A 23,762-nucleotide genomic window follows, 5' to 3' on the forward strand; every position below is an offset into this window, starting at 1 on the left:
TAAATGATGAAGTAAAATAAATAAATAAATAAACTGGCAGTTGTAAGGCTCTTTAAGTGGTTGGATGCCTTGTCTTCAATTAAAAATGCTTATTTTCTAGGATGTACTATCCAGCTCTGTGTACAAAAGTATATTCAGTATCCTGTATGATTTATTTTACTGTCTTATACTTTTTTACAACACATTTACAGTCATTGAGGCTAAAATTCTCAGTCAATATAGTCTTTATCATTTTGTTCACAACAAAACAATCAGAGGATAAACTATTAGTGACATATGATGGTATATTTACACTGCAGGGTTAATACTGACACAGAAGGCTGTCATTATTTATTATAATGAGGCCAATTGATACGGAAAATGGTTAATTTTTGGAAGGAAGTGCTTGTAATACACAACCTTGGCCACTAGATGTCGCTACTACTCACCAGAAGCTTCGAGGGATCAATTTATTTACTATACGTTCGTATAAACTATAAATCCCTGGTCTTTAAATAAGGTTTAACTTAATTACATACTCTGCGGAAGTAACATTTAATCAAGTTACATAATATACACAAAGGGTGGGAGATTTAGGCGTCGACAAGAGCGGAACGAAAGTATTAGCGGTTTGTCGTTTCCACGCGGAACATAATATTAGCAGAAGGAAATGGCGACTACCTTATTGCGTTTGGGGCGACTTGGTTCTGTCAAGGTAAGAACAGATAAATAAATGTTTTATGTTTGTTAAATCTGATTACTCGGAGGTATGCAAACAGGTATGACGTTATTTAATAAGGCGGTAAAATAATTGTGCACACTGAATGTTTTACATCCGCGTTCTTGTGGTTCCACGCCACTTTTGTCACCTTTAAACACAACAAACTCAACTTTACAGCTATGTTTAACTTACACTAGAACTTAACTCCTCTCTTTTGTTGTTATGAAGGTATTTACATTTCAAGTGTACTTTCTGTAAAAACGTGTATATGAGTTTGGAGAGCTGAAATGTAGATGAGTGGGTGACGTGAGTGAGTTTATCCAACAGCTTGTGTAGATGATGACTAAAAAAAAAAAAAAAAAGACTCAAACTGTAAATGTTATCATCTTGCAAATCACAAAACTAAAAACGGCATGTATTGAGGCTGAATTAATTTAGCTGGTTTTGAACTTTGATCCACCATCAGTCATACCATGGCTGGCTGAAAAGTTCTGCCTCCTTCGCCTTTATTTCAATACCAAGTACCGTGGGTGAAGAAATCTGATGCATTTTCCTGGCACAGCTATTTGCACTTTTGCATCATGTGTGTAATGGCGCTCCTTTAATGCGCATGCCTCATTTTGTAGCGTCAGCAGTGATTCACTGTTTATCACCTCGTTTCTACTTAATGTCCTTATCAGTAAAGCAATAAGTGCAGTTGTAAATAAGTGAATTCTGTCCTTGCCTCTCTTCATGGTTGAAATCACGTGCTGCCGGGCCTGTATGGTTTCCAGGGGTAGGTTGATGTTGACTGGTCCAGCATCCGGTTCCTTTGTGTGTGTGTGTGTGGGGGGGGGTTTGTTTTTGATATTGAAATAATTATTAGTTGCACTCGAAATTTTTTGATATGACTTTTCATGCAATAGGCTCAAACCTTGCCGTGACCCTTAACTGGAATAAATGTGTTCAGAAAATGGATGGATGGATGTTTTCATGCAAGTGTTGGCTTCATTATAGCTCTCTTTAATTTAATTTACATTAGGAATTATATCTTTGAGCTCTTAATTGTATTAGTGCTATGTACACTGCATCTTAAATTAAAAGCCGCCTGTTGTCTTCTACAGTGTCTCCAGTTGGAGCGCTTGGTTATCCTGAGGAATTACCCGGCTGCACTCTGCACTCAGGCAGGAAAACCTACAAAGCCAGAGAAGAAGGCAAAGCCTACAAGCAAAAGTAAGGCTTTTTACCCTTCAGTATAAAATGTTTCATTTCCCTGTCACGCTTCCTGTATGTATCTTTGGAAAAAATGCTTCATCTGGATTGTCTCAGTCCACCCAGCTGTAAATGGGTACCGACCTTTGCTGGGGAAGTAACCCAAAATGGATTGGCGCCCCATCCAGGGGAGGACATGGACTCTCATTCACCTCATGCCACAGTGTCCGGGGATAAGCCCCAGCACCGATGGGCCTCAGGGCCTGTGTCAGAGTTGCTTCTTCTTCCATGTAGAGGTCATGTTATGCAACTGCAAATATTTGTATTAAAGCAACTCCTGTTCAATTTTCCATTTTCCTCAGCAGCAGAGTCTCCTGATGAGAGAACGTCTCTTCTAGCCTACAAGACAGCAGTTGCTTTCCCAGTTAGACTTTCAGAACCTGGAATTTTCCAGACAAAAACTTCTGATGACTCGGAGGCAACCTCCACAGCCACTGCAAAAACAGTTTCATCAGCACCGGTAACAGAACCCATCACTGCTGCCAGTGAGCCAGTTGTCCCTGAGCCAGAGCCAGCAGACGCTCCCACCTCAGATCCAGCTGTTCTCCCTGATGATGCTGAAGTTATCACTGACAAAGTCCCACCTTTAGTTGATGCAGGTACTGAGTCCCTGCATGATGCAATTGATGAAGTATCTGCTCCAGGTGGCGCCTCAGTTGCCGCTTCAACAGTAGGCAGTGCAACCACATCAGTTGCTGCCCACTTGCCGCCTGATGATCCAGGAGCACTCGAGTCATCATCATCCTCCTCATCAGCCAGTGATTCAGATTCTGACTCAGACTCTGATGATGAGAAATCAGAAGTTAAAAGTGAAACTGGGGTCTTGCCAGAGGTGTCAGAATTCACCACTCAGAAAGAAGGAGCAAATGTCCATGAAGTCCCACATGTGGTGAGGGAGAAGGGACATGAAGCAGAAATGGAAATTGCACCAGCAACCGAAGGTGCAAGTGAGCTTGTGCAGGAGGATTCTCCAGCAGCGGTCTCCAGTCAACCACTTCAAAGTGGTGTGGAGACACCCAGCAGCAGTTCTGAGGAGTTTGTCGATTCTGCACCCAAGTTCAGCACTGTAGATCAAGGCACTCCTGAATTGTCTAGGACCATGTCTGAAGGTGCGGTCCAAACCCACGCCAAATGCCACAGCAGATGGTGCACATCCTGCTGTTCCTGATGCCCAAGTGGAATCTCCAGCTGTTGGTGTAACCGAAGTGTCTGATGCTGCAACTATTTTTGAATCCCAGACAGAAAGTGAAGTTCCAGCTGACACTCCAGGAAAAAGCAGAGAACTTGCCTCTGCTGAAGACCCCAGAGAAGCTGACAACGCTGCCACAGAACCACTTGTGCAGGCAACTGTAGAGCCTGAAGAAGCTGAAGCCACCACTGGCCAAACAGCTGCTGGGACTGCAGCCGGAGTGGGGAGCACTGAGGAGCTGTTAGACCCTGCTCCAGTCATAGCTGAAGGTGAAGGGGAGGAGCTACAAAAGGAGGCCCCAGCTGAACCACCTGAGGGTACACATCACACCTCTCCCCACCACTAAAATCTATGCCTCTCTCATTTTTGTGGATCTTTCAGCCCGTGCAGTTGGCCACATTTTCCATCTGTCCTTCCTAACACATGCTGCTTATGGTTCAAGTGTTAACCAGACACAACCCCCCCACAGGTCTCAAATATCATTGCTGAATTTATATATATATATATATATAAACTATTTTTTTTTTCTTAAGTGACCTCTTACTTCCCACAGCTGTATTCACATACTGCATGGATTTTGTCAGTAAATCATGCATGTCTTCTTCATGCTTGTGGTGCTTCTTCAAACATTCCGTTTTGCATTCTCTGAATTTAGCTTTTCTTGGAATTATTCTTTTGCTCACTTTCTACAAATTGCAGTTGAGTCTTTCTTTTAGCACTTCAGTTGTTACCTCTTCCAGGACTGTAGAGTTTTTTTTGTTGTTGTTGTTTTGGTGTGCTGATTGTTGGTAAATTACTCAAAAACAAATAATGATTTTTTTTACAGAACTCTGAAAACATGGGTTCTGACTTTGAACAGAAACCATGAAATTTTAGGGGAGATTTAGAGAAAGAGGTGTTGTCAGACATTGTAAAACAGTTGTTTTAAATGCACAGGTCCATTGTTTACAAAACTTGGTGAAAAATGGGGCATTTCCTGCTTTTGGGACAGATCTGGATAAAAGGAACAAAGCCAGACCACAAATAATGTGAGGGTGAGTGGATGGTCCAGAGTGTACCCTACATCTTACCCACTGTAGACGTGAGTAAGACCTTCCAGTGTCCCCTCTGACCCCTGAAAGGGATAAGTTAGTGGGAACGTATTGGTGGATTGACGTACTATTGCAAAACTGGCCACTTAATTGGAGTTGGAATTGAGTTTGATTAATTTTGTTAACTATTCCAGAATGATGCTAATGTTATCTTGTAGGTTTGAAAGAATATTTTATCATTATGAGATAAGATAAGACGGTGTGGGTTTTGGTGTAGGTATGATCAGTGGCAATCCTAGACTCAGAGGTGGTCCCAGATAAAGAAACCCATTGAGCCCCAAACTGATATCCAGCTGTTATTTTGTAGCTATAAAAGGGGGGGCCCACTTAAAGGGTTTTAGAGATGTTAGTGTTGCACTGTATAGTGCCTTCATAGGGGGTTTAAAGGGTTTATAGTTGTCATTGTAAAATGTGCCAATATGAGTGGCTTCTCAGGGGCTTCCTTTACCAATTTCTTTTTTTTTTTTTTGTTTAATTCACCGGGTTTGTCTCTGGTGATGGTACACCCCTGTGTGTGACCTTAACGTAAGATGAAAGTGATGATTCTGGTTGCACTGACTAATTTCATACTTATCTGCTGTATAAATATTAATGGTCTTGTGCTTTCTTGGTGATAACGCACTAACCTACCATCTTGTTTTGTCAGTCCCACCCCTGTAGCCATTTCTTATCCCAAATACATCTTCACTCCCCAGATTATTTGCTCCTATTTGAGCTCATTTTATCTTTTTGTAAATGTTGAGTTTTTATCTAATGTCTTTTTCATTACAGGTTTTTGGGTTGTTGTTGTTGTTGAAGGTTGCATGCTGTGAGTGTTTTGTTTCATTTTGCTAGGTAATTGTGCTGTTGCTAATGGTGACCTGACAGTTCTGGATGGATGTTATGAGCACAGGATGGTCATGGTTTGTGATCAGAGAGAAATCATTCAGAAAGCAGAATTACAACAAAATTATCAATACTTTAAAAAAAATCCAGTGAAAACGAGGCTTTGATGAAAAAGTGAAGAGCATTCAGTCACTTATTCTACAAAAATGGAGTTTGCAGATTGAATTGAAATGCTCACTTTATCAAACACTTAATTCTGCTTCCTGGGACAAACTCCTTCTCTCCTTGAAGGGGAGGTTGAATGTTTTTCAATCTGGGCTCTCTTTTTTTAATTTAAGTTTTTCAATCTGGGCTCTCTTTTTTAATTTAAGATGTTTAGGGGTCAGTTTTTCACTCAGGAAAACAAAAGTCAAAATGAAACACAAACACCATCACAGGCTAACCAGATAATAAATGCAATGGCACAGGGATAGTTAAAAACACTCAATAAGTACATGTCAACATTAGAATAGATTTCTGGTGTCATCCAGATGCTAAAGATTTGGAATCAATTAAAAAAAAAAAAAAAAAAATCTAACAAAGCTTTCCTTTCCTGGTCATACTTTTTACACACAGTCATAAAATTAATTTAATCTTCAAGCACCTGACAAAACTTGCAAACATGATCCCCAACATCAATTTCTGGGCAAGTGTACATCTCAGTACACAGTGCAGGATGGCTAGTCTGTCTAAGAGCTCTGTTTGGGGTGTCATGTCTTGTCTCAACAGAACAGAAAAAAAAAAAAAAACAGTCATTCAAAGCATCCTTTAGCATGGAGACTATCCCTGGAGAGGTAAATATGGCCACATTTATGTCACAAAATGGATTTTTTTTCTTGTTTGTTTTTTATGATTGATTATAGTTAGCTGCTTACCTTAGCGGTGTCGTCTACCCTGGCACCACTTGCCGCCGAGCAATTACAAGTCGCCTGCCGATGAGATGCTGTGTCCTGACTGAAAAGATGTCCCCCAAAACATCTATTTATAAAAATATATGTACAGCCCAGGTTAGAAAATCAGAGTTCTCCCGTTAACCATTATTATTACTATATATAATTTTTTACTTTGTGTTTTTCTTTGATCTATGTAAATCTGTTCTTTCTTTGGAATCCTTTGGCCTCTATAAATTAAACTTTGTAAAATGTCTAAATGTATGCCTGTGATTATTGACACGCACGGCCTTTCTGCCTCTCCCGTGAAGTTGTTTGTAATTGTTCTGTGGCATATTTAAAGGATTTGCAGACATGTTTTATCTTAATACAGTAGCTTTCCCCCTTGTCATAGAATCGAGAAAAGATCATAATGTCCCTCTGTATAATCAAAAGTGTCAAAGTTATTTATTCAGCATGCTGCGTAATTTTTGGCTGTTTTACCTGATGGACTTTATTTCACACCTGCCTCTGCCAGCGTCACTGTTTCTTTAGTTACAGGCTGTCTGCACGTGGTTTCCCCTTTCAGTCATGATAGTGCAGGAGATCCCTGAAACAATCCTTCAAATGGTGATACAAGCACCAAATTTGGCACAAATACTCCTTCGACATTACTGTTTTGAAAAAACAAAAAAACGATTGGCCACTTTGAATTTTCAGTAGGCAGCCAGGTAGAGGTCAATTGAACAATTACACAGGCGTCAAAATGTAAAGATATGAAAACTATACCACATTATTTGTCTGCTCATAAGTATTACAGAAAGGTATAGTTTGGAGTATGACTGAATTTTATGGGGTCAAAACAGCAAGAATGGTGACAAAGGTCATTTCAGTTTGTGCAGGGGTCAAAAGTTAAAGTTGCTCCAATTTTGGTAAAAAAAAAAAAAAAAAAGTGGTGCAAATTATTGTTTGACCTAAAAGAATTAATAAGTGGAATAGTTCTGACTGTGCTTTGTCTCCAAACTAAAGGTCAAACAATGTCAGCGTCCATTGGATTCTATGACATGACATGTTACCGTGTAACATGATAATTAAGCATGACACATGGTGCAAACTATTCCTTTATAAACCCCATTAATGCAACCAATAATTTACATCACTTTTTTATTTTTTATTTTTTTTTTTTTACCAAAATTAGAGCAACTTTAACTTTTGACCCCTGTACAAACTGAAATTGACCTTTGTCTCCATTCTTGCTGTTTTTACACAATAATTCCATAACATTTAGTCATAGATAGTCCAAACTATACCTTTTTGGAATCTATGTGATCAGATAAATAATGTGGCATAGTTTTCAATATGATTGGAGCATCTTGTAATTTTGACCCCTGTGTAATTGTGCAATTGACCCCTACATGGTTGCCTATTGAAAATTCAAGCGGCCAATCAGTTGTTTTCAAAAGAGTAACATCTAGTATTTGTGCCAAATTTGATGCTTGTATCACAGTTTGCAGGATTCCTCTGTAAATATTCTGTTATCTGCTGTACTATGAATCATCGTTCAGGTTTTTCACACTAGTCTTTTTCCAGGGGGCTCAGCCTGTGACCATAGGTAATGCCCCACAGTAATAAAATAAAAGAAACCCTTTGTCAGCACATGTGAAGATGTAAATGTGCTCTGTTCCATTTTTTTTTTTTTTTTAGAATATTTACAAATTTAGTTACATTCTCCCTTCACTTATTACAGTTTGATCAAGTCTTAATGCCTTTGTTACCTTAAAGTGATTTAACAGTCCTGCTGGGAGAGAAGAAAGCTTTTTAGTTTTTGTTGTTTGCGTCTCAGCTACACCCACACTGGATTTTAAAACTTGGGACAGTAAGAAGATGCTTTGATGCTTTCCCACGCCTTTGTGTTTGTTCCTCATTTTCTGCAGAGGCTGCAGTAGCGGCGGCGGCACCTCCCGAGCCCGAGGAGCCTTTCGATAACAGCACTTACAGAAACAACCAGCACCACAGCTACACGCCATTCACATTCGTAGATATGGATGTGGAGATGTCCAAGTATCGTCTGCCGCAGCCCTCCACCGGCCGGCCGTCTCCCCGACACTAGAGGAGCACGTGGTTTAAAACTATAGGTCTTTTAAGAGTGACATCCATGCCCACACTCTGTGTGATCGCTCTCCGCTTGTCACAGCTGCATGCATTCCTGCAGTTTAAAATGTTCTATTATTAAAGTACATAAATGAGAAGCAAAGCCTGTTTTGCCTGGTGTGTGGTTGTTTTGTCTTGGGTGTATAAAGGAATAGGCAAAGATCAAACACTTCTTTTATGCTGCTTTTCTTCCTTGGGGGGCTCATTTGAATAGAGCTGAGTGTGCAAAGGGGTTTATCTGTTTCTATTTTAATGATTCCAATTTTGACTCCTATCCTGCCTGTTTGAACATTATGGCCTAATTATCCTGGCTCCATGTCTTGTGCGAGGGGCAAGCAATCTGCATCTGTTCTGTCTGTGCTCTTGTGGGTGGATGTCGAGCAATTATGCATAAAGCTGAAGATGCGTAAATGAGAGCAATGCATAAGGTTTAGCAGGAAAGAAAGAAAGGAGGGGAAAAAATCCCAGCAGGGAGAAGGAAGAGGGACTCTAATTGCAGGACGTCATGTCTCCGCCCACCTCATAAATATTCATGCGCCTAGCGCCCCTGCGTGCCCTTACGCGATGACGCAACGCGACAACTGCGGGTCCCGATTGCTGCAGCCGCTTGTCAGTGTGACGAAGATTGGCACTCAGGTAAGCTGTCACTCAAAATCCCTCTTTTTCCGTTCCCTATCAATCAAACAATCTGGGCCGCACGCAAAAATGCCCTGGGGTGAGGAGCGCGGTCCTAGTCAGAGCGTCGGAGCATGTTTTTAAAAGGGGAGGAAAAGCGGCGGAGCTTCGGGAAGAAATAAAAAAAGATATATATATATATATATGCAGAGAGGGGGGAGGTAAAAAATATGTCGGCATTTTGGGGGCAGAGGAGGACTGTGGAAGAGCTAAAGGCGAGAGCTGCAAACGAGGCCCGGCCGAGGGAACGCTGCTAGCGCGGAGGGGAGGGGAAGCAGCGAGCAGCTGTCCCCGCTGATTGATTGACTGCTGTGGGCAGGATTTGAGCTTCAGCCGGTGTAGCGTGGCGGCAGACAATGCTTTTAGAGACACTACAGGCGATTTACTGTGTGGATTAGCGGGAATTACACTGATGTAGGAAAACAAAGCGACTGAAGCCGTGTTATTTGGGCAAAGTGCTCGTTTTGTATCAATCCGCAGCGGGGTCTTATTTGATACCTGGCTAGCAGTGCTAGCGTTCTTTTTTTTGGCACAGTGGTTCGCGCAGCTAAATATGGCGCTTTGCATTTTGGCTGCGCCGTAACAACACGACCAACATTTTAAAGTTAGCTAGCGGTTAGCTCCATTTAGCACTGTGATCTTTTTATTCTATTTGAAAATTGTCTAACAAGCATACGGTCCATGCTAACAACCTTAGATGGGCTCGCCGTGTCAGCGCGACTAGTTGGGAACCATTGTCTCGGGGGGCAAACTGCTCGTTTTTTTTTTTTTTTTTTTTTTTTTAGATTCTAACTAAGCTGCTTTGTTAGCTCCTGTCGGAGGATAACTGGTTAACGCCAGATTAAAGGGTCGCCTAAACTTTTATTTCCAATGTTGGCACCAGCTCATCTGTTAGCTCAGGGCTAAGAGCTACACCGCGGTGGGTGGGTGTTTATTTTAACGTTAGCTCCCTCAGCATTAAATGAATAAAAGCAGAAAACCTATTTCCCCCCTCCATTTGCCTTATGTTGTTGAAGCAACATCATTCGCATTATTATAGTTTATCATTATTACTGATCCGACAGCTATGTTTTTGAATAATAATCATTTTGTGTATAAAATGTGTGAAACTATTAAATTAGCATCACAAATTCCAGCAGCCCAAGCTGTCTGTCGTCTGTACGTATTTTATACAAGTTCAAAAATATATTAAATTTTCTGGATAAAAACAGGTTTTCACATTTCACACACTTTGCTATATTTGCTTGTCAAAATTATTTGTTGATTATACTTCCTGCTGTCAGCATATGTATAAAAATACTTTCCATATTTTCCTGAAACTTGCAATACTTTTTTCTTTTATGGCAATGGTCAATTCTATTTGTATGTAGCATTTGTGATTGCTCACTCTTAAGTCATGTTATTTAGATTACAGGCCTCTTCACTTGTTTTCTATCCATACATAGGACTAAAATTACCTTTTTGAAGTGACTGTGATAAACACTTTACTGGTTCCAAAATACTTGTAATTATGTATGGGTATGACTATGTAAGTAAAGTAAGTCCCTTTGGCTGCTTCCTTGTTTTCACTTGGGGTCGCCACAGCAGATCTGAGGTGGATATGTACGTTGATTTGGCACAGGTTTTACGCCTAATGCCCTTCCTGACACAACTACACATTACATGGCGAAATGTGGCAGGGGTGGGGTTTCAACCGAGAACCTTCCGCACTGAAACCAAGTGCACTAAACACTTGTCCACCACCCCTGTGGTAGAGGTGGGCAATACCGTTAATTTTGGTATTGATCCGATACCAAGTAAATACAGGCCCAGTATTGCCGATATCGATACAGATACTTTTTTCATATTTAAGCTTCATAGATCCGAACGATTCAAAAGACTTAGGATAGAATTTTGCCAAACATTGTACGCGACAACAAAATACTTTATCACATTCAACATTTTTGTTTAAAAAATATCATTCAGCACAACTTAAAATCTCCTGAGGTAGAGGGCTGACAAAACCACAATACAAGGGTGCGCTGCTACGTGTTGTGTGACAGTGCAGCGCTGTTCTTACAGACAGTAGACTTTGATGAATCTGCGTGTGCAAGCTTGAGTATCGATCTTTTTACATGAGGATTGTTCAATATCAATACCAGCATTGGTATCAATATTAGGATCGATCCACCCACCTCTACCCTGTGGATCATGACTATGTAAGGATAGCCACTTAATTCATTTATTCCATAGTTAGACAAACCAATGGCCAATGCCTATGATAAATTTATTTATTTTTTGGTAATATTATGTTATCAGCCTCAAGAATTACAAAAAATTTTGCCTCCCCTCTACATTTTTTATGAAGTTGGGTCTTTAAGTACATGGAGAGTGACACTTTTTGTGACATCACCTGACTCCACCCGTTACACAGCTTCGTGGAGTGGTACAGAGAAGGATTTTCTTAAAGATTTGAAATTTCAGCCATAGTTAATCACAAGGGATGTGTGAGATTCAAGCCAACTTGGATGCATTTTCTTGTCTGCGCCACTCAACCATAAAGTTGTGGTTGGTGATACAACACACAAAAATTGCATTATCTCCAATCACAGACACAGAAGCCATTAGGGCAGCGCCGTCTCGTTTGAACCCTGCGTTATATCGCAGAGTTGACCACTTATGGGGACCTCCGCTCCCGTTGTGCAGCATAACTTCAGATGGAAAAATGGTGTACTGTTTTGTTTTTGGCTGCAATCACCGAAGTAGTCGAATTTTTTTTTTTTTTTTCGGTTCCCAGTGGAGAAGTGAAGATGAGACAGATGTGAGACGTGTCGGTAAGTGTTAGCCTACACAGCTAACCACATTAACTCCGTTCTCTTGCCTGCCAAACCGCCTCGACATGTTTGATCACTGGGTCTTATACAAACTGCAACTCGTCCACTTTCCCACCACTTTTTCGTTGCATTTTCACTTTTTGTGCAATTTGCCCAAAAACTCAGAGAAAATGCTGCATTTTTCCACCGGAAGTAGAGAAATTACATCGTATGCATCATATTTTACTCCTTTAGCGCCCGTCCTCAAATGAGACTGTGCTGCCCAATAACTCCTTCAGAGTTGTCTGGGTATCTTGGTGGCTTACCTCACAAGGCTATTTTTTGGTTGTTGTAGATAACATATTAAATAACTTGTAGTTGTTTATATGTCCATCCCCTGATCTTTCTAAAGACACCTGGCTGTAAAAGTGATTTGTGTCAGCAGTAATCCATATATTTAGTTTGTTCAATTATTCATGTCCTCTGAAAATGGAGAAACTTACTCCTGTGGCAGACCTGAGTGAAAAATGGAGAATCCAAAGGGACTTAATTACTTGGAGAATTTTTTTTAGACTTCTTGAGTTGAAGCCGAAAGTCTTGATTATTTAGTTTGAACTCCATTGTTGGCAGAGGTTCATTTTTTGTCTTAACAATGTCATCATATTGTGCTGGGCTTGGTAGTTGCACACAGTTGCGTATAATGCATATGTTGTAAATGTCAAGTATTTTGTTCATATTAATGTGTCCACACACACAAACAGAAATACACATGGCGACATTATGTCCCACCACTTTCAGCACAATATGCAAACTTGATGCCGTTGTGCTTACATCGGTGAGGATGGACATGTTCTGGTGAATGCCGTAACTCATTAACAATACATGGTAGATGCTTGTAAATTACAACTTGCAGACCTCCTTGTCAGCAGATGAGATGATTCGATGGTAGGGGTGTTGTGTGCATATATTTGCATGTGAATGAGAATAAAAGGATTTCTTTTGTGAACATTATAACTCTAACGATACATGTGAGACACTTTTTATTTACATTAGTAGCCCCTGGGCAGCATGTCAAGTTATTAGATGGGGGGGGGGGGGGGGGTTGGGGTTGCATAAATTTGAATATTAATAAGACAAGCGTCTTCTCTTCTGAGCACAATATATTTAACAATACATGATAGAAATGTAGGGTGCATCCAGAAAGTATTCACAGCACTCCACTTTTTCCATATTATGTTGCAGCCTTATTCCAAAAGGGATGAAATTCATTTTTTTCCCTCAAAATTGTATACACAATACCCCATAATGTCTGTTTTTTTTTGTTTTCTTTTTTTGGGGGGGGTGGGGTGGGGGGGAGGTTTGCAAATTTCTTAAAAATAAAAACTAAGAAATCACATGTACATAAGTATTCATGGCCTTTGCCATAAAGCTCAGAATTGAGCACAGATGCATCCTGTTTCCACTGATTATCCTTGCGATGTTTCTCCAGCTTAATTGGAGTCCACCTGGGGTAAATTCAGTTCATTGGACATGATTTGGAAAGACACACACCTGTCTACATATAAGGTCCCACAGATGTCAGAGCACAACCAGGCATGAAGTCAAAGGAATTGTCTGTAGACCCCTGAGACAGGATTGTCTCAACGCACAAATCTGGGGAAGGGTACAGAAACATTCCTGCTGCTTTGAAGGTCCCAGTGAGCACAGTGGCCCCCATCATTCATCAATGGAAGACGTTTAGATTCACTAGGACTCTTCCTAGAGCTGGCCGCCCGTCTAAACAGAGCGATCGGGGGAGAAGGACCTTAGTCAGGTAGGTGACCAGGAACCTGATTGTCACTCTGTCAACGCTCCAGTATTCCTCTGTGGAGAGGAGAACCTTCCAGAAGGTAAACCATGTCTGTAGCAATCCACCAATCAGGCCTGTATGGTAGAGTGGCCAGACGGAAGCCACTCCTTAGTAAAAAGCACCTGGCAGCCCACCTGGAGTTTGCCAAAAGGCACCTGAAGGACTCTCAGACTATGAACAACGCAATTCTCTGGTGTAATAAAACAGAGCTTGAACACTTTAGCGTGAATACCAGGTGTCAGGATTGAGGGGAAAATGAATGCAGCAATGTACAGAGACATTCTGGATGAACACCTGCTCCAGAGCGCTTTTGACCTCATACTGGGGCAACCAGCTATCTTTCAGCAGGATGATGACCCTAAGCACACAGCCAAGATATCAAAGGAGTGGCTTCAGGACAACTCTGTGAATGTTTTTGAGTAGTCCAGCCAGAGCCCAGACCTGAATCCAATTGAACATCTCTGGAGAGATCTGAAAATGGCTGTGCACCGATGCTCCCCATCCAACCTGATGGAGCTTGAGAGGTGCCGCAAAGAGGAATGGGCAGGCAGGTATGCTAGGCTTGTAACTTCATGTTCAAGAAGACTTGAGGCTGTAATTACTGCCAGAGGTCCATGAACAGAGTATTGAGCAAAAGGTGTGAATATTTATGTACATGTAATTTCTTAGTGTTTTTTTTTTTAATAAATTTGCAAAAATAAAAATAAAACTTTTTCATGTTGTGAGTAGGATTTTGGGGGGAAAAATGAATTTACTCTATTTTGGAATAAGGCTGGAACATAAAATGTGGAAAAAGTGAAGTGCTGCGAATACTTTCTGGATGCACTGTACGTACTTAAAAAAAAAAGAAAAAGAAAAGTATGTACTCTTATTTGCTTACTAAATGTTATGTATAGTTGGTGGTGTGATGACATGCATGTTATAATTTCAAGTGCTGGTAATTGAAAACTTGGTTCAGTTCTGAGAAGACAGTCCAAAGGCTTGAATACTGCAGCTCTTTTTAATCCAAATAATTGAATAGATCTTTCATGGTGCTATGAAACAGCTAAAATGCCTCAACAAGATGCAACAAAACTTGACTGAAGATCAGACATGCTTCAAATATAGACATTTTGAAAGGATTACAAAGGTACAGTTGTGTTCAAAATAACAGCATTGTATTTAAAAAAAAAAAAAAATACAATGAAGAGGAATAGAATGGGCAGTGTTCCCAAATCATTTGCATGTATGGAAATAAAGCTATTATAAAGATTTTGATCTTACTCTTATTTTTTTTAACACTTATTTTGAGCATGTGTATTTCTGAGGCTCTGCAACTTGAATGGTGAACCTTCATAGGAGTGACCAGACTCATTGAAAAATTAAAGAGACATGCAAAGGCCTGTAAACCTCTGTTATCATTCAACAGTTTGAACCCAAAGCCTTTTGGCTTTGGGATGTCTAGTGCAACCGTGAGTGTAATGTTTTTGAAGGCACGAGTCTGTTACATCTGACATAAAGCTCCAACATTTGTTGACTGTTATAAAACAGTCAAAATATGGTGATAGTGTGGGGCTGTTACTTGCTATAACTGGTAAATGGACTGCCTTTATATGGCGCTTTTCCATCCAACTCTGAAGCTTAAAGTGCTTTACGTTGATAAAATATAGCCTTTATTGTCATTGTACATATATACACACATACAACAAAATCTGTCCTCCGCATTTAACCCATCCTAATTACAGTTAGACACAATCCATCCACTAGGAGCAGTGGGCAGCCACAGTCCGGCGCCCGGGGACCAACCCTAGATGTAGAGACTCTGCCTTGGTCAGGGGCAGAGAAAGAAAGAAGCAGATAAGCATGTTTTTGATTGTGGGAGGAAACCGGAGTACTTTGAGGAAACCTACGCAGACACGGGGAGAACATGCAAACTCCACACAGAAAGGGTGGGAAGTGATCCCACGACCTTCTTGCTGTGAGGCACCAGTGCTAACCACTAAGCCACAGTACTGCCCTATATTGATGCCTTGCAATCACTCACTCACTCACTGATGTCAGGGTGCTGCCATGGAAGGTGTTCAACTACACACCAGGAGCAACTGGGGGATTAAGAACCTTGTCCAAGGGCCCTTAGTGAGTTTCATGTCCCATTGCTTAACCACTGAACCACTTCACTGACAGAACCATCAACACTTCTGTCCAGCAGAATTGTCTGAAATCAGTATGTCATTAGCAGATTAGTCTGCATGCTTCAAATGAGAAGATCCCTGGTTTGAGGCCACCAATTTGCCTCACTCCACTTAAGTTGCATCAGCCAGGGCATCCGATGTTAAATTTATGCCAAATATGGTGACCCCAAGCAAAAATAGGAGAAACAAAACAAATGAGTTCAGCCTTTGGTCTGAAGCTTAAGAGTAGTATCCTCAAAATAAATTCATTTATAGTGGCTTAGTCAATGCCTTGAACTGACACCATCTAGATCAGGGGTAGGCAACCTGTTCCAGAAAGAGCCATGAGGGTGCAGGTTTTCTTTGCAGCCACTGACTCCACCAGGTGATTTCACTGATTAACTGATTCCATCTGCTCAAAGTGATATTAATCAGTAAAATCACCTGGTGGAGTCAGTGGCTGCAAAGAAAACCTGCACCCTCATGGCTCTTTCTGGAACAGGTTGCCTACCCCTGATCTAGATGTTATGAGTAGATGTTAAACGGGATATACATGCTTAAAAAAAAAAACACATTTTGCACAAACAGCCATTTTTTATTATTTTTTATATTTTTGAAGTGCCCCTGAAATTGCAGTGGAAATTGACATCAAAAGACCGCAGGCTACAATGTAACTCTTATAGAAAACATCCATGAATTGCAAATTTGAATAAACACGCCCTTACATGGTAGGTGTCTGTCATTAGAGCAGTAACAATTAGCTCTTTTATTAAGCTGCATATTTGTCTCAACATTTAGCTAAATATTTAGCTTGATGTTTGTAAATATTAGGCTAAATATGTAAATACTTAGCATTAACTAATCTGCAAAAGTTTTATGTATGGCAGAAATTTGATAATGTAGTGTTTGCCTTTTTATCCATAATTTTTGGTCTTCATCAGTGGGTCAAAAGAAAATCTAAACTGAAATTTTACTAGCATTCCCATGCCAATGAAATTAAATGTGATTCTTTTTCTCCATTAAATAAACCAGTAAATTATGAAGATGAACCTTATTTTAAATTTCATTATTATTATTTTGTCAGTGTATGTGACAAGAGAGTTTCCAGCTTCTGGAAAATGACACACTATTGCAGGCATGCAAAAAAAAAGAAAGAAAAAGGTCAGATTCAAGTCACTTCAGCTAGTAATGCGAATGCAGCCCCGCGAGTGGGCAGTTTTTTTTGTTTTTTTTTTCCTCAGGTGAGATTAAGACCTATTACACCCCGTCTGTCTGCTTTCAAATGCTTTTTATTTCACAAACTAGCTATCTGACTCATTCACTGGATGATCTGCAGAGAGAAATGTGGCGCAGACAGTTCTGGTTCTGTGCTGCATCCTAAGTGGACTTTGCCCTGCCAGAGAGGAGACGGTGTGGAGCTGGACAGCAGGGTCCCACTGAGCAGGGAAACGGGCAGCAGGATGCTCTGTCTGGACTGAACCAAAGCGGAGCAGAGCGCACGCCCGGGGAGGAGAGTGCCTGTCCCCAGTTATGCAGGAGACAACCGCTGAACCTCTCACTCTCACTGCTTCTGTTCTGTACTGTGCACCTCAGCACACAGGGGCGCCTGCCTGCAGCAGCAGGGTGCCAATTTGCAAGTTCCTCACACAGTGATGTGATAACCACTTTGTGATGCAGGATGATTTTTTTTTTTTTTTTTTAAAGTGCTTGTGCCCCCCATATGTGATTAAAAGAAAAAAAAAGTGCCACCCAGGGCGGCTGTCCAGTTCTCCCAAAAACCGCTACTGGTGATCTTGAAGTTACATGTGGCTTTAAATAAACTCGTCAGTTTTGTTTTATTTTATTTTTGAAAGTCTAGGTCTGGAGGCCACCAAAGCCACCGCCAACAGTTTCCTGTTCAGAATTTCATAATCGGGTAACATTTTGCACATCTGTAATAAATGTGCAAAAATATAGGAAGTTGTGAAGAGGGTGCAGACTTTTATTTTTTTTTTTTTTGACGCTGTGCAGATGATGTGTGGTGGTCTGACTGACGGTTATGTGTATTGTGTAGGTTGGCCACCTGTCCCAGCTCTCTATAATGCTCCAGCGTGTGCAGTCTCTGCAGTGAACGTGATGGCAGCCCAGTCCCTTTCCATAGACAAGTATACAAAGGGAGAGCAGCAGGTGGGTAAGAGAGAAGGGGTTTGGCAGTAAGAATGAATACTTAAAGAACTTTCTTTTGAAAAGCATGAAATGTTTTGAGTTCTAAATTATATTTTGTGCTGTTTTTCTCACCTTATTTGCTTAGGTTTATTGAGCAGACTATTGGTAAAGGTCAGCATCTATGACAGTACCTACGTATGCGTGTTAGGCTTTTTGGCAGTGGAGTTATTTTTAGTGGTGATAAGTCAGCGTGCATACCCAAATGCAGGGAACGCTTCATGCATGTAACAGAAGAACCGATGAGCTATTACCGCCATTACATCAGTGCTGGTAATCTGTTGCAGACATGATTTCGTCTGATAAGCTTGACAAAATAAATCATTGTACGAACGTGCAACACCCAGTTTTTATCGAGCATATTGTTTACAAAACCATTTTAAGTAGCTAATTTGACGATGTAGAGAGCTGAGAGCTGCCTATGGCTAATGACAAATTTTCCACCCCAAGAATGTGATTATTTTTAGTCTGTTTGTGCTCAATCTAAGTCATTGTTGTTCTAAGTCACATGGTTTTGGTTCCTGGCTCACTGGTAGAGAGATGGGGGTGAAACTGTCTGAAAGAAAAAGCAGGAGCAACTAGGCTCTGCGCCAGTGAACGTGCCTGGAGCGGGCAGTTGGACTAAGCACTGTCATAGTTGCATGTTTCTGAACTCAGCACGTATCAGGTGATAGGTACGCGCACATGGGTTCAAATCATGATACCATCTGCAGATAGATCTGATTGCCAGATATGAATCTGACCAAAGGTGATTTTTTTTTTTCTCTCTCTCTCTCTGAGTTTTGAGATGTGAATTAGACACTGTAGGATTGGTAGTTACTGTAATGTCAAATGAGCAGAAAGGGATGCAGATTTAAATGCGTACATGCCACAATACGTATATTGTGATGTTTATATCTACCACAATGTATTAATAACAATCTTTTATTTTTTATTTTTTATTTTCTTTAGATGTGGTTTTCATATCATTCTCTTGTGACTTCCCAAGTTGTGTTGATGATGAAGTGAGCTCTGTAACAGGATTTGTCCTGCAGTTATTCTGTCATCACATGACATCTTCATGATGCCTTTCATCCTCTGCCTCTCTTCACATCTGCTGTCAGCGCCTTTAACGACCGATTTTGTTTTTCCTCACTTTCTCCTTCACATCTTTAATTTTCTATAGATGCAAGGTATAGTGAAAACAGACAACAATTTGGAGCAGCAGTTTATCGAGGGGACGTTGGCAGAGCCACCTAGCCCAGCACCCACTGAGCCGCAGACACCAATGGACGCAGACAAAGCCTCCATATATCGGTAGAACTTTAACTGTTTTTTTTTTTTCTGTCTCTCTCCCTCCTGGCAGATTGGTAAATGTTTCACACTAATCAAAGATTCAGAAAACATTTTACGTGTTGAAGGATAAATCCTTGTCTCTTTTTTTCATGCACACTTTGTATAACACTTGCAGTTCAAATACAAAAATGATAATGACACTCCCTCTGGGCCACAGTAGGGGGCGCATCATTATTATTATTATTATTATTATTATTTGCCTTATTTTGAAGAGATTTACTGAGATTAACTGGTCTTCCGATTGCATTCTAACTGGTGCAGCCAGCATTAAAAATACATCCGATAAGCATAAACCAGACTGGATAAACTAACTAACAAATAATAAATGCATACCTTGCAACATAACCACATCCCACTGATTTTGCTTGTTAAAGGCCCTGTTACACCTTGACAGTTTATCTTGCATACGCCAAAGTATTAAAAATGTTAAATAAAATCAATAATAATATAATCGATTTATTTATTTTGAGTTTCCATATAGTCACTAATGTTACTCTGTGTGTGTGTGTCTGTGTGTGTATGTGTGTTTTGCCTTTTGGTTGGGGAGGTGGTTGTTGACATGCAGTAAATATATAAACTATCTTGCTTTACTGTTTGTCGGGTTTTGTTAAAAGAAAAAAGTTCAGTAAATGAAGTTTGAAAAAATATGCTGAATACACCGGTGTACAAGTTATAGGTAGGTTTCATGTAAGTTAATAGCACGTTGAAGCACGCTGGTATATGGCATAGTACGCGAGGTTGTCAAATTTTTGGCATGCACAATATTATGCTTTTAACCAAGAGATATAACATACACAACAAATATACAAAAAAATTTGTGTGTGTGTAAATTATTCCATGTGGAAGGAGCAGCATATTTAAAGGTTTTTCTTTTTCCTCCCGATTACATTGAGGAAAATAAGTATTTGAACACCCTGTGGTTTTGCACGTTCTCCCACTTAGAAATCATGGAGCGGTCTGAAATTTTCATCTTAGGTACATGTCCACTGTGAGAGACATAATCTAAAAAAAATCCGGAAATCACAATACATGATTTTTATTTTTTTTTAATTTGTATGTTACTGCTGCAAATAAGTATTTGATCCCCTACCAACCAGCAAGAATTCTGGCTCACACAGACCTGTTAATTTTTCTTTAAGAAGCCCTCTTATTCTGCACTCTTTACCTGTATTAATTGCACCTGTTTGAACTTGTTACCTGTATAAAAGACACCTGTTCACACACTCAATCAATCACACTCCAACCTGTCCACCATAGCCAAGACCAAAGAGCTGTCTGAGGACACCAGGGACAAAACTGTAGACCTGCACAAGGCTAGGATGGACTACAGGACAACAGGCAAGCAGCTTGGTAGAAAACAACTGTTATGATTATTTATTAGAAAGTGAAAGAAACACAAGATGACTGTCAATCTCCCTCGGTCTGGGATTCCATGTAAGATCTCACTTTGTAGGGTAAGGATGATTCTGAGAAAGCTCAGAACTACACAGGAGGACCTGGTCAATGACCTGAAGAGAGCTGGGACCACAGTCACAAAGATTACATTAGTAACACATGATGCTGTCATGGTTTAAAATCCTGCAGGGCAGCAAGGTCCCCCTGCTCAAGCCAGCACATGTCCAGGCCCATTTGAAGTTCACCAGTGATCATCTGGATGATCCAGAGGAGGCATGGGAGAAGGTCATGTGGTCAGATGAGACCAGAATAGAGCTTTTTGGAATCAACTCCACTTACCATGTTTAGAGGATGAGAACAACCCAGAGAAAACCATCCCAACCATGAAGCATGGGGGTGGAAACATCATACTCTGGGGGTGTTCTTCTGCAAAGGGGACAGGACGACTGCACCGTATTGAAGGGAGGATGGATGGGGTCATGTATTGCAAGATTTTGGCAAACAACCTCCTTCCGTCAGTAAGAGCATTGAAGATGGGTCACGGCTGGGTCTTCCAGCCTGACAATGACCCCAAACACACAGCCAGGGCAACTAAGGAGGAGCTCCGTAAGAAGCATTTCAAGGTCCTGGAGTGGCCTGGCCAGTCTCCAGACCTGAACTCAATAGAAAATCTTTGGAGGAAGGTGAAACTCCAAACCTGAAAGATCTAGAGAAGATCTGTATGGAGGAGTGGACCAAAATCCCTGCTGCAGTGTGTGCAAACCTGGTGAAAAACTACAGGAAACGTTTGACCTCTAATTGCAAACAAAGGCTACTGTACCAAATATTAACATTGATTTTCACAGGTGTTGAAATACGTATTTGTAGCAGTAACATACAAATAAATTATTATTATTATTTTTTTTTTCTGATTATGGCTCTGAGTGGACATGCACCTAAGATGAAAATTTTAGACCCCTCCATGATTTCTAAGTGGGAGAACTTGCAAAATTGCTTGGTGTTCAAATACTTATTTTCCTCACTGTATGTGCACATATGAGCCATGCACAGTTCTCCATACACAATATTTGTCATTTGCAGGCACCCCCTGTTCCCTCTGCTGGCTCTGCTGTTTGAGAAGTGTGAACAGTCCACGCTGAGCTCCGACTGCATTACCTCTGCCAGCTTTGACGTGGACATTGAGAACTTTGTGCGCTGTCAGGAGAAGGAGGGCAAACCCTTTTTCAGTGAGGACCCTGAACTAGACAACCTGGTGAGATGCCGCTGGTGGTCAGGCTATGGAGTTCTCTGTGTGTATGTGTGCACGCACGCAAATGTCAAGTGCTGCCGACTACTATTTTGAGCAAGTGAAAATGTTTTTCTATTTCACATAACAAATTATTCAGTAAGAAAACTAATTTTTTAAAATTCAAACATGAATTAATTAGTTAGTATGTGTACATAACAGAAAGAGAGCAGCCGGTGATTAGTCACGGCTACAAATAACTATAAAAAAAAAAAAATCAAGTTAAGCCTCGGTCACACAGCACTAGCGAAGAACACCGAAGCCAAACCAAATAAGAAATATGGACTTATGTTGACTTTCAGAGACGTTGTTTAACCTTCGTCCATCTTCGTTTCTGTAGCTGGTGCTTGGTCAGAATTCTCAAACTGTTGAAAAATGTGAATGAATCCTGACCTCAGTTCGTCCATATTCCATTTTGCTTTCTGTCTTGACAGTTCCTCGTCGTGTACGTAGTTCCCGTACCGGCAGCGTTGATTGTCATCCAACATCATCCAACCTCCAGCCTCTCAACGTCTTTTGCTAAGACGTGCATGTACATGCACACGTTGTCAAGACATTACAGCTGATCACAAGCTGGTGCTATGTTTTGATTTTGTTTTAAAGTGTCATGGTTGCCATTTGCTTTCTTTTTCTTTTGTTAGTTTTAGTTTCGTTTGGGTCTTTTATACACGCTGCACTCGCAGGCTTTTCGGTGATGGGAGAAGTCCAGGCTCATTCGTCCAGTTTTTGTCAAGTATTTGTGACTTTGGGATTTTTTTCCTTCGTTCAGCTAACGCCGTGTGACCGGGGCATTAGATACAAATTTGTCTTATAAATTGCAGAAGCACACCTAAATGAAATTATATGGGTAAAATATATTTTACTTATTGTAAATATTGTGAGCATTTTTTCCATTCTTTAGTCAAGTTGTTACCATTTTTATTTGTGTTGGACGCCCTCCTGTCCTGTGCACCAACAGCATTTCCTGTATATTTGTTTTGTGAATTGTTCTTTTAATTTATGTCTGTATCATGGCCCAAGCAGAGGGTCACCCCTTTGAGTCTGGTCTGCTTGAGGTTTCTTCCTCAGAGGGAGTTTTTCCTTACCACTGTTGCTCTGGGGGTTAGTAAGGTTAGACCTTACTTGTGTGATGTGCCTTGAGGCAACTCTGTTGTGATTTGGTGCTATATAAATGAAAATAAATTGAAATTGAAAGTTTTAGGCATTTTAAATATATTTAAATACTGTACTTTTTTCAGTTAAATTTGGTTGACTACAAGTGGTTGCAATGTTTGTTGTTGTTGTTTTTTTTTTTTTTTAAAGAAAAAATCAGCAGCCAAAGAGCACACAGAAAGTAGATGCATATTCTTGCCTAAAGCACATGTTTTGGTTCTGAGCTTCATGTGCACATTGATATTTCATTTGAACCAAGTTTTAAGGACGGCTGTGACCTGCATTGCAGACGGACTTGAATTTGTTCACCATATTTCTCACTAAAATCTACTGTCAGGTGTTTTACTATTTTTCTGACTAACAAGCCAATAGTTTTGAGGTGCAGGGCTGCAACTGATGATTGTATTCATTATTGATTAATCTGATTTATTTTCTTGATGAATATTCCAGAAGATGGTGTAAACTTCAGTGTCTCCCAAAACCCAAGATGACCTCCTCAAATGTCTTGTTTAGTTGACTATCCAAAGATAGTCAGTTTATTGTCCAAGAGGTGTATAGAAATTAATAATGAAACCTCAAAAAATACTCACATGAAGCTGAAATTAGAAAATTTGAAACTTTAAAAAAATTGCTCAAAATGATGAATCCATTATGAAAATAGTTTGTGATTAATTTACAAAACAAACCGTAATACAGCAAAATAGATTTTTTTTTTTTTTTTTAGCCATATAATAAAAAGTGGGATTTGTGACCTCTGCTGTCTCTTAGTACTGCTTCATAAAACCAGGACCTGGACTCGGCCATCAGAAGTG

At 40.4% G+C, this 23,762-nt stretch overlaps 1 protein-coding gene across 6 annotated transcripts in view; it reads left to right on the forward strand.

Moving 5' to 3' along the window:
• The first annotated feature begins 538 nt into the window (after positions 1 to 538).
• Positions 539 to 23,762, forward strand: part of pknox1.1 (pbx/knotted 1 homeobox 1.1) — a 28,347-nt gene continuing 5,123 nt past the window's right edge. For 2 of the 6 annotated variants that reach the window (XM_034186296.1, XM_034186300.1), the window contains exons 1-6: positions 539 to 694; positions 1,804 to 1,912; positions 7,899 to 8,751; positions 17,635 to 17,747; positions 18,949 to 19,079; positions 21,594 to 21,765. In XM_034186296.1, coding sequence (XP_034042187.1) covers positions 17,697 to 17,747; positions 18,949 to 19,079; positions 21,594 to 21,765 — 354 coding nt within the window. In that variant the 5' untranslated portion in view covers positions 539 to 694; positions 1,804 to 1,912; positions 7,899 to 8,751; positions 17,635 to 17,696. Of the gene's footprint in view, positions 695 to 1,803; positions 1,913 to 3,073; positions 3,458 to 7,898; positions 8,752 to 17,433; positions 17,497 to 17,634; positions 17,748 to 18,948; positions 19,080 to 21,593; positions 21,766 to 23,762 lie in introns of those variants that run through there. The other 4 variants (XM_034186294.1, XM_034186299.1, XM_034186295.1 and 1 more) reach the window with 3 other exon arrangements.

This window comes from Thalassophryne amazonica, chromosome 14, assembly GCF_902500255.1.
Source record: "Thalassophryne amazonica chromosome 14, fThaAma1.1, whole genome shotgun sequence".
In the NCBI taxonomy this organism is placed as follows: domain Eukaryota; kingdom Metazoa; phylum Chordata; class Actinopteri; order Batrachoidiformes; family Batrachoididae; genus Thalassophryne; species Thalassophryne amazonica.